This window comes from Hippocampus guttulatus, chromosome 14 (assembly GCF_054856545.1).
Source record: "Hippocampus guttulatus isolate MCC_2025c chromosome 14, RoL_Hgut_1.0, whole genome shotgun sequence".
NCBI lineage: Eukaryota > Metazoa > Chordata > Actinopteri > Syngnathiformes > Syngnathidae > Hippocampus > Hippocampus guttulatus.
Window position 1 is genome coordinate 13,745,585 of NC_141274.1, and position 11,567 is coordinate 13,757,151.

Below are 11,567 nucleotides of genomic sequence, written 5' to 3' on the forward strand. Positions count from 1 at the left end.
CAATAAAGTTGTACTTGATACTTGATATAATGTGTGATTTAACACACCGATTCAAATTCGGCATTGGTTTTGGGAGAATTTGGCACCGATTTCTAACCCTTTGTAAAATGTCTTTCAACCTTCCAAAATGTGTTCATTTAGTTTTGCACAGAGCACCACCTTGTGGTGGTTGTGCAACTGTTTGACGAAGTGGGTCATTTCTGTCTTTTGGCGTTGCACAAATATATTATTATTGCGATCACTGCATTATTTTAATCCTTAGCTCAATTTTATAGTGAATGTCTACATTCGTGTGGTGGAGTTTTGCTGTCGATTACTCATGAACGCTGCGTTCTTCGTAGATGTTTTTGCCGTACTCCAAAAGAAGTCCCCTGACCCCTATACAGGTGAGAACACCGTCGCTGTCATGAAAGTTGCACTTTTGAACTCTTTCACGACTTCCTATCGTCCTATAGTCCTACAGGTTACATTTTAATCATTTACATTTGGGTTGTTTAGGGGCCATGTTGCAACGCACCTGGCAAGCTACATTCCGGAGTTGTTTAAAAAAAGAAAGCACGGGAGTGGTAAGAGATGAGCTGCTGCCGCCTCTCGTAAAGGAGCGCAGCTTCTGCCTGGAGAGCCGTCAGTCATACTTTGACAAAGAAAAAAATGGGTGAGAAATATCAAGACTTCGACGTGGCCCTGGCTTTCCTGGGAGAATACGGCCGCTTCCAAATTCTGATGATGGTTTTGTTAAGTTTAACGGCCATCCCGTGCGGCTACATGGGAATGCTGTCCGTCTTCATAGCCGACACGCCGACTCACCGCTGCAGGACTTGGTTTAACTCCACACCTCACGACGGAGATTCTTTCAGCTGGGCCGGACCCGATAACTGTTATCGGTACAAAGCGGACGCAAACTGGAGCGAAGCGGTCGAACCGAGCAATGGCACGGATCGATGCGAGGATGGATGGATCTTCAGTCCTGAGAGCCACACCATCGTGTCTGAGGTAAGCACGCGATACATAACACACCACAATACAGTCTCGTTTGGCTCGTTGACCAATTATTGTAATCATCTTCAAATTTGTAAATGCATTATTTTTTATTTTTTTTTAAGTTAAGTAACACCGGTCAATTACATTTTTAAAGCGGAGATGCGAGCAGGGGTGTGCATAGTGCAGGATCAACGGGGTGCCCACCCTAGGAATGGGAAACGAAAACCGCTTCCGGTTGAGAACCGATTCCCAGAGTTTCAAATACTTGGCATCGTTTGCCGTTTTTGTAAACGATTCCCGAATCGACCATGAGGGACAAATGACGTCACCGTGCATTATGCGTTGCGATGTGATTTACTTGTGCGGCTAGCACGAAACATGACGCTCAATGCTTCATGTTTGCAGTCCTGTCATTTTATCATTGAAAGGCACCATATTCATCTCTGCAAATTTTGTTGCTAAAATATTACGTTTAAACAAAAACAACGTATGTTAATACACTCGTCTAGCTTATTTCAAAAGGACAAAAATAAACAATCTCTTTAGCTTTAGGGAGCCTAGGTTTCGATTTAGGGTTGATGGAAACTAGCGTTTATCACAACCATATTTTCTCCTGAACGTCTGGGTGCTAGTTCAAAACGTTGCTCTTGTCGTCACAGATTCAACTTCTATTCAACTCTATTGTAAATGTTATTTTCGGTTGTAGATATGCACCCTCGAGGGCCGCAGGGAAGATCGAAGTCAATCCTGTTTGTCAGCGTGCAGCATGAGACAGCTCTCCGCTGCCCAACATGCCATTGCTATGTCTGTTGCGTCACTGATACGGACGGACTAGTGTCAGCTGTTCCGCCTGAGGTGGGGCCCTCCAACCACAGCCGCGCTGACGAGAAGTTGTAGCAGGTTTGAAGCAGTGCTTTTTCATTGATTTGGGAGAAGAGCAGACGTCCCCGGGCATACTTTTCGCTCAGTGCGTTGGGTCATTGCTAGCCTTCGCCGAGCATAACCCTCTTGCCACGCCTCTGGTGGAAAAAAAAGGAAACTTATTCATGAAGGTGATTGCAGTTTTGGAAAATGCACTTGATTCCATATTTGTGAAAACTCTCATTTACAAACCTGGAGCTAGTATGTTCATGAAAGGATCTGAGAAAATAACAATCAGCCTTCTCTGGCCCATCTTGTAGCTCGAAAATGATTTGAAAGAAACTACTGCGCTTGAGGAAAAACAACCAATCAGAGATAGGAGGGATTATCGACGAGGTAACAATCATTGCCGTGCACGCTCATCGACGGGCACCGGCACACCCCCCCACAGCCTCGCGTTTACCAGAGCTGAAGGAGTTTGGGGGTGGGGGGGGGGGAGTGAATTAAAACAGTTCAGTTGTTAAATTGTGTTCAATTAAAATATCCATCCATCCATCCATTTCCTGATCCGCTTTATCCTCACAAGGGTCACGGGGCATGCTGAAGCCTATCTCAGGCAGTCGACGGGGGGGGACACCTTGAACCGGTTGCTAGCCAATCGCAGGGCACATTGAGACAAACAACCAGCCGCGCTCACACTCACACCTCGGGGCAGTTTGAAGTGTTCCATTAGCATGTCACGCATGTTTTTGGAATGTGGGATGAAATCAGAGTACCCGAAGAAAACCCACGCAGGCACGGGGAGAACATGCAAACTCCACACAGGGAAGCTGGACCCACGACCTCTGCACTGTGAGGTTGACGCGCTAACCACTTCCCCACCGGGCCGCCCCAATTCAAATATGTACTGTAAAAATTTGCATGTGACTCAGTCTTTGATTCTTTACTGAACTTCAACACTCGATTTGAACACATCCAATTTTAACTTTTCCTTTACTTGCCCTAATTTTGATGATTCTTACAGATTTTTGGGGTGGCCGGCGGCCATGTGTATACGTTTGTAAGGTTACCGCATAAAATTAGGGCGGGAGGTCCCCGGAAATAACTACTTCTCTTTGAGATTTCGAAAGGAAGAGCTTCAGGATCCAATGGACACATCTACACAACAGACATGCATAAATACTCAATCTGTCAGGGCTGCGTAAACACACGAGCGCAAACATAGCTGACTCAGAGCACACAAGCATGACAAAAAAAAACCAAACAAAATTACATGAGGTCGATGTGGACGATAGCAATGGAAATAATTAACAGAGCTGGACAAAGAGCCACAGGAAGAAGACACCGAAGCTATCAGACAAAACTCAAAATTTACATCAAACTGAGAAAGCAAACGATTCCAGTCATACTTGGAAAACAGAAGACAAGAATTAACTCGCAAAAGCCGGAATGGGTCAGAGCATAACAAAACAGGCGATAGCAACGGCAGAAACGTCCTCCTTTATGTCTAAATACCCTGCCGATGATCAATCAATGAAGATCTCAAACGCGGCTGATTTGACCTCACTCTGATCAAGTCTTTCTTGACAAAGCCCTCCCTCATCGCAATTACTCGTTTGCAACGGAATTCCTGTCGTGATCGGATTTCTAACAACCTGGCGTGTTCTCTGATTTTACAGTGGGAGCTGGTTTGCGAAAATGCATGGAAGGTCCCCTTCTCCACTTCCGTGTTCTTTATCGGAGTCCTGTTCGGATCCCTCGTCAGTGGTCAACTCTCGGACCGGCAAGTTATGCGCCGTGGAGGCATTTTAGCTCAAAGCGCGATTTGGAATGAAACTGTTGTTGTGTCTTTCGCTGGGTTTGAATCATTAAGATTAGAAAATGTTGCTCGACAAAATAAAATGGACCAGAGGTGGTGGTGGGGACTACAAGCACATGACTTGACTCCAGTCAGACTTACGTCCACATTTTGAAGACTTGGGACGAGCTTGGCTAAAACTATCCGTGATTTTTAATTTTCAACCTGCTCTTGGAGTTTTGTCAGGCGTTGCATGCGTCAAACAAAGCTGTTACGCTCCAATGTTTTGCCAATTGAAACAACTTTACATCAGCAAATAGGATTCTGCCGTACCGCCCCTGAAAAAGGGTGCGACCGGTTCTATGTTGGCACGACCAACTGGAAAAGCTGGTCACACCAGTGCTATGAGTTCAAATGTGAATTTGAAGCCCTGGAAAATACTTTTTGTGCACACTTACATGTAATCATTTGCTTCAAAGACAAAACAAGGTCAAAAATAGGGTCACGGTAGCATTTTCTGATCTTATCGATTGCAGATGATTATTTCTTAATGAGAGGATTTTTTTTCCTCAATAAATGCACTTGTATTAAAGTTTGGAATTTCGTCTTTTTTTAAATTTGAGTCCTATTTAAGCAGCTCAGATGGATGGATAGATGGATGGCATGAATTTATTCGAAGCTAATAAATTACAGAGGGTACTGTCTATTGGTATCCCAGCACAACATTTTAGTCTTGGATGGATTCTCGTGTCAGCTGAAAGATATTTATTCCTCTCGTCACATTTTCATATTCATGTGCTGTATTCGTCTGTGATGACATTGTGTCCAGGTTTGGCAGAAAGCACGTGCTTTTCTTCACCATTTCCCTACAGTCGGTCACTGCGCTGATCCAGGCCACCTCCGTCAACTGGGTCATGTTCTGTGCTCTGAACTGTCTGAGAGGAGTGGGCCACGTGGCCTGCTTCGTGACATCACTTGTCCTTGGTAAGGCGATACGTCTGTGGTGCACACAACTCTCGCAATTTATGCTACTCTACGGCTGTCTCTGCTGGCCTAAACATGTTCTGATGCATTGACTTACATTTACCATCTATGTACTGTACTAATAGTTATTTTCATGAAATTGTATTCATTTAATCCCAACCGTCTATTCGGTTCGTAGCGAATCTCTCAACTGCGCTGCTTCCGGTATGTGTTTGTGGATGAAAGATATATTTTGTCGACTCTGATGTCAGCCTGCATGCGCATGTCAATCTAATCTGCCCCAGGCCCTTCAGAATAAATTGTGCTGTCTGATGCAACTTGAACTACATACATGTAATCAGTAGGGCTGCGTTCCCAGCCGATCAAATTTCAGTTTTGCCCCACGTGGCCAGCTAGCTCACAGTAGCATTAGCATTAGCATTACATTTACTCAGCATAGTGTGTCTTGCTCGTGTTCAACGAGCCATTTCATTCATCACAATAGACCAAAAAGGGCAATTATATAGATGTCCCTTTTACTTTCTATGTGTAGTTGTGAAAATGTCAAAGGACTCATATTCCATTTTTCTATCTTGGTCAGGGTCAGAAATGCTTGGTGAGTCTGCCAGATTGGTCTACACTCTGCTGGGCCAGTGTCTAGGTTATAGCATCGGTTATGCTCTGTTGCCACTCTTTGCCTACCTCATACGAAGTTGGAGGCTGCTGCTGGTTGCGAGTGCTATCCCGGGCCTCGTCTTCATTTTTACTTGGTGGTACGTATGCTCCAAATAATAACATGCAGTATCTAAAATGGGATGTCAATTTACAAGCACATGAATATTGATATGATATCAATATTACTACTGATATCAATACCAATATTAATACCAATGTTAGTCATGATATTAATCGTAACATTAACAGCAAGAACAATATCCACCAAAATCACATCATACCACATGCGCCATCACTTGGACCTGCTTTTAGGAAGTCTAAAATCTAGTCATCATTTGGTCACCAAATTGTCAGATGCGTCCAATAGAATACTGGAGAAAAGAATACTTTTCTAGTATGGAAATGTCTTCCAGAACATATAAATTTCGTAAATAGATGTACCACTGTACACCGGAACAAGCGTAGCACATCTACCAAATTCCCAAACACTGGAAACTACACTTGCCCTGGTACAAATATGAAGATGGGGCAGTTTGATATGCTGAGCGCTTGGCCTCCTGGTTATGAAAATAGGGCCGAACGCGTCTATCTATGCCAGCAACGTGTATTGACAGGTAGAACAATTACATGCTCTTCCACTATAACCTGTTGCCATTCATATGTCAGAATACTATCGTTGTGTTAAAAAGACAAAACAAAACAGATTTGACAGATAATAATCAGATTTGTTGGTAATCACAGACAAGATCATTATTATTAAATAAATCATACATTTTGTCACATTTTTGTTTAATGGTATTGGCTTGTCTTGGTCAAGGTTTGGAAACACCATTTGTTAAATATACAGTAGCTTCGCAACTTACAAAACGATGTGTTCAATGACCTTCAGGGTGATTCCTGAGTCTCCTCGCTGGCTTTTGCAGAAAGGCCGTGTGAAGGAGGCTGAAATAGTTATATGCCGAGCTGCCAAAATGAACAAAATCCACGCGCCCGACGTCATATTTAAGACTGTCGATGCCTCGGAATTATTGGTGTGTATAATTTTCATACTCGCGCTCTGTCGTTCTGTGTGAAATAGGCCTCTAATCAGAATATTGCTCAATATGTTAAAATGACTGTTTCTGTAACTGTGTCTTTTCATGCCATGCATATGATCCAGCAAAAATCAGATGAAGATAAGCGGGTGTATACATTTATGGACCTGATACACACCACTAACCTGAGGAACATTACAGGTCTTGGTTTCTTCATATGGTAATGTAAAACTTAACGACTCTCTATTTTTTAAGTTTGTGTTAAACGATTTCCAATCATTACCTATTTGTGCTGCATGTCTCATAAATAAAAACACCGCTGACTGTGAAAGCATTAATATAATTATTAATAGTAGCACGATTAGCCATAGCACTAAGTACACTGGCGCAGTCACTGAGCTGTTTCTAAAATTCCGGAGGTGAGCAATTTACAAAATATTGCCTGTCCATCACTCGTCATCCGCTAGCGGCTGAAGCGCCAGTCACTCTATCGTCAGTCCAACCCCACCCCTGAAAAAAAAAAGAACACGTCATAGTCCAACAGATGATAGATGGAAGGTCCACCTCTGAAAAATTCTTCCTTTACAAAGACATTGATACTATGTTTATTGATTTAACATTATTATCTTGGGCAACACGGTGGTCGACTGGTCAGCACATCCGCCTCACAGTGCAGAGGTCAGGGATTCGATCCTGGCTCCGGCCTTCCTGTGTGGAATTTGCATGTTCTCCGCATGTCTGGACTGTTCCAATGTTAATCCTGAAACGAACAGTGAGTAGGTGCCCATATTGTCGTGACCGGTCAGTGAGTGTGCATATTTCTGTGAAAAAGAAACACTTTCAAATAATGTTCATTCTGTTGCCTTTTCCTGTAATACTCATTCAGCCTTTCTTGCCTGTGTAATTCTGCAGGATTGCCATCTCCATGGTGTATTACGGCCTCTCTCTCAATACGAGTAACCTGAAAGGAAATATTTACCTCAATTGCTTAGTGTCAGCAGCCACTGACGCAGTGGCCTACATCGCCACGTTTGTTTTGATGAACAGAGCTCCACGCCACATACTCCTCTGTGTCAACCTGATGTTCTCTGGATTGACACTCCTTGTGGTCAAACTTGTCCCAGAGGGTTTGTATTATTCAATAAGAATTTGGTTGAACACTTTGGATGGTGCAATGCTGCTTGTGTTTCATCACATTTTTTGAACCCTGTTTTGCAGACACGCACGCCGCATTCCAGGTTTTGGTTCTCATGGGGAAGTTGGGTGTGTCTGTGGGTCACAGCTTTATCTACTTTTTTTTCACTGAGCTGTACCCCACGGTGGTCAGGAACACAGGCCTGGGTGTTTTGTCCACAGCTGGACGCATAGGCACCATCGTCTGTCCTTACATCCTCCACATAGGCAAGTGTGGATCTGTTTGTTTCCTTCCGTTTGCAGAAAACAATGAGCCACAGTACACACAAAGATTTGTGCTTTGAATATGTCTCAAAGTTGTGCAGGCAATTTAAGTAACGGGCAATATTTGATTTATCATTTAGAATTCAAAAGATGGACTGTTAATTATGTCCTTGTTTCAGTGGGATCGTTGTTTGAGAATGATGGGGAGTATCATTCTCTATCTATATTATTCGTCACAAAACAACTATGTAAAAAAAACTTATTTTTTTTTCATTTGCAGGAATTTACAGCAAGGTTCTCCCTTATATTATTTTTGGTTCATTTAGCATCATTGCTGCTATTTTGAGTTTGGTGCTCCCAGACACAAGAAACTGTAAATTGCCTGACCTTATCAGCGAAGCCAAACCCATTCGATGGTATGTGGTTGACTCTGCTATGAAGTATGATCAACAAAAATGCCTGTGCCGTTTGTGATCATATCCAAACAAACGTTTGTAACAAGCTCTTTCTCCCGCATCCGTAGCTTTTGCATGCGAAAAGAAAATCCCCTGCCTGCAACCCTGCAAGCAAGAAAGAGTTCAGAGTGACGCAACAGCATCCTCTGCCGGCGCTTAAATACACCAACCCGAACGAAGAGATCATCATGACCACAGTTTTGATTCGAAAGTGGTGTTCACACTCCATTGTCTCGAAGACACAAAAACTGTTTAACATAGCTGCTGTGTTTGCGTTTGCGTTCAGTTTCTCTTTGTTTATTTTCCCTGAAATTTGGCGCCCTCAAATTCTGTAATCCCTGCGCGCCAAATGGATTGATGTCTCGTAGCTCTGCAGTAATGATGCTTAGACTGCAGGGGGCAGCATTTAGCCAATGTTAGTCATCACTTCCTGTTCGTGTTGTCAAATATTACCTGCCAGCTAGGAGAAAGGCCAAGGATTTGCAAAACACCTTTACTAATGTTTGTCTTCCTGATTTGTTATGTAGCATATGAATGTCATTGTTAGCGACTTTTCATGCCTTCACATTCAAAAAGGTATTATTCACCTGAACAATCTTGAACAATCTGTATCCCTATTGAGCATTCACAGTTGAAATTATACTGCAAACCTGCGGTATATTTATCAATTTTCTGTTGTGCTCTCCGCTTTCTGTTGCTGGAGCTTTCCCAGCAGGTTTTGGGTGAGATGCACAGTACACACTGGACTGGTTGCCAGCCAATCACAAGGCACATAGTGCAGTATAGACAAAAAATAACATCTATGGATAATTGTATATCTTCACTGAACCTAAGATGCATGTTTTTGGAAAGTCCAACTTTGAACCCCCAACTTCGAAATTGCAAACCACCAGTCTACATGCAAACCTAATACTGCACATGAATTTTGACATAGTGGGTCTTTTTGAATGAAGAATCTGGAGTGCTGTCATGTAATGTCATTTCTTACTCTTTTACTGGTGAGCACCAACTCACTTTCCAATACGTAATAATCGGTGAAAGCGAGGCACTGCTTCCAAACATGATAATCACAAAAATGAAAAGAAAAAAGAAAGCCTCGAGCCGCAACAAAGACACACGGTGTTGCAGTGTATGTGATGGCTTATCTTGACACGAAGGGAGGGGGTTTGACTACTGCAGTAGGAAAAAAAAAACGCTACGTCTGCAGTCATTAATATGCAAATATGCAAATGAGAGGGTAATTAAGATTGGGCGTTTGTTGTTCCTTGATTGCTAATGAATTCCAAACTACAGGGAGGGGGCAGGGGGATGTTGAACTTAAAAAAAAGGACCACAATGAACAGGGGGATATGGTGCCTCCTTTTCCTCTATTGTCACAACAGAATCTCAACTGAACAAACTAAAAAAAAAACGAGTTGCCAAATGATTCCTGATGCATATACAGTACGTTGTCCAAAACGTATTCAAGAAATGGTTGTGATGTTTGTGCCAAGACAATTAAGCATGTACACATTGACAATAAAAAGCCAGAGGCACCACGGGAAGGTGGAGCTGCTCATTAGGAGCGGTGTAGCTGACCCCTGTGGCGAGGGATGCTCAGGTATCTCGGTAGGAGCTTTGTGTAGCACACACTCGCTTCTTTTTCATGCTGTTCACACAAACGCGGGGCCTAAAGTTCACACATGAGCACACGCACGCCGCTGTTGTTGCTGGTGCACTTGTCCTTTGACAATTGCACAGCTTGTGCGGAATCACCCGACATGAAATAAAAACATAGCAACTCGTGTCTCTCGGAAACCAGGTCGTAGGTAACGAAGTACAGTTATTTTATTACTGTACTTAATTTACAAGTACTCTGTACTTGAGTGTTTATTTTCCGGATTGCCTTTATACTTTGACTCCCAAAATTTGAAACCCAATATCTGTTCTCTCTACCTTGTCAATTACTTTTTCAACCTTAAGATGTATGGGAGTCAACCGCAGTTGAGAACTGAATTGATTGTGATCTGGGGGATTTGACAACAAAACCAAACAAACATTTACTTACTTTTATTGAAGCACAGGGATGGCGGTGTGCTGGTTGAGATGTGAGCAGTTCTGAGGTTGGGCTTTGGCTTTTCTGTGTGGCGTTTCCATGTTCTCACTGTGCTTGCCTGGGTTCTCTCTGAGTACTCTGGCTTGCTCCCATGTCCCAAACGCATGAAAATTTAGTTCGTCAGAGACGAATTTACCCGTAGGTGCGAACGTTTATCTTGTCTATTTGTTCCCTGCGATAGGCAGGCAACTTACCTCAGCTGGAACAGTTCACCCATGACTTTAGTGCTATAGAAATAGATGGATGGATGGAAGTACAAGAGTTGAATCAGTAGTCCTTTTGCCTGAATCTTTTTATTTTACACACGATTCTGTACTTTAAGAGGAAGACTGAAAGTCAGAGATGTAGTTGATAATGCGCCCCCACAATTCACCTGTTTTTATCCATCTAAGGATAACTGCGATGTCATTTTTAGTCGACGGCAAAAGTAGCAAAATGGCCGCCCCCCCCTGAGATGGATAAAAACAGGGTAGATTTTGTTGCTTAATTCATACTCCACAAACACAATATTAATCAGAATACTATCTTTAGACTAGTGGGACAGGGCCGCAGAGAACATTATTATTCTCAAGAAAATACAGTATTTGACTTGACTTCCCCTTTAAGTACAGAGCAAATTTACTTTTGTCACTTTTGCTAATTCCCATCCGATCTTAGCACGATGCCTTACAAGTAGTGGTGTGCATGAGTTTGTTTCATGTGTATGTGTGTGAGAAGACTGTGCTGTATTTTTTTTTCACAGGAAACAGGAAACCAGAAGTCATAACAGGATGCCCAAGGTTTTCATACTGTACCTGATGCGTGGGCGGCTATATGGGGGTAACCCATTTACAAATTTAAGGTGCTTGTGTAAGATGAGGCCATGAATGTGTGGGTGTGTTGGGAAAATGGAGTTCCAAACCTAAATATAGATTTTTTTTTCAATATTGGTGTGTGTGTGCGTGTGTGTGCGTGTGTGTGTGTGTGTGTGTGTGTGGTGTCTACCCCACCGCACACTGCATCATTTAATTTGTCCTAGTTTCTGAAAGGGAGCAAACCAAGTGTCGTTTGATGTTCATGTAGCGCAGCAATACGATCAGCTCCAATGCAAACAAAAACACACTCTGTTTCCCCCAAGTGCACTGCAGGAGCAGCAAAACGAATCCGTGACATGAAACACGTTTTGTCATATTGAGGTTGATCCACTCACATCTCTTTTGAAAATATGTCTAGGGGTGAGTACTGTATATTGCGCTCATTCTTTCGCTGACATTCAAATGCGCCTATGATGTACCTTGACGAGGGCCACGAGTGCTGGTGCCATGTGT

At 42.9% G+C, this 11,567-nt stretch overlaps 1 protein-coding gene across 2 annotated transcripts; it reads left to right on the top strand.

Annotated features, from left to right (window-relative positions):
* The first annotated feature begins 227 nt into the window (after positions 1-227).
* On the top strand, positions 228-9,135 carry LOC147195230 (organic cation/carnitine transporter 2-like). 2 transcript variants are annotated; one of them, XM_086128954.1, is made up of 11 exons: positions 228-386; positions 499-993; positions 3,522-3,625; positions 4,470-4,624; positions 5,205-5,376; positions 6,168-6,309; positions 6,438-6,532; positions 7,225-7,439; positions 7,531-7,713; positions 7,991-8,126; positions 8,234-9,135. In XM_086128954.1, the coding sequence occupies exons 2-11, from the start codon at positions 652-654 to the stop codon at positions 8,295-8,297; spliced, it is 1,608 nt and encodes a 535-aa protein (XP_085985080.1). In that variant the 5' UTR covers positions 228-386; positions 499-651; the 3' UTR covers positions 8,298-9,135. The 2 variants fall into 2 exon arrangements, with proteins under 2 accessions (XP_085985080.1, XP_085985081.1); XM_086128955.1 differs by lacking the exons at positions 6,168-6,309; positions 6,438-6,532 and having other exon boundaries at positions 229-386.
* The last annotated feature ends 2,432 nt before the right edge of the window (positions 9,136-11,567 follow it).

Bases quoted from the DNA above. Each gene is read 5' to 3' on its own strand.
- LOC147195230 (XM_086128954.1), top strand. From the start codon at position 652: ATGGGTGAGAAATATCAAGACTTCGACGTGGCCCTGGCTTTCCTGGGA. The intron at 5,377-6,167 runs GTACGTATGCTC...AATGACCTTCAG, and splicing joins GTCTTCATTTTTACTTGGTG to GGTGATTCCTGAGTCTCCTC. The intron at 7,440-7,530 runs GTTTGTATTATT...CCTGTTTTGCAG, and splicing joins GGTCAAACTTGTCCCAGAGG to ACACGCACGCCGCATTCCAG.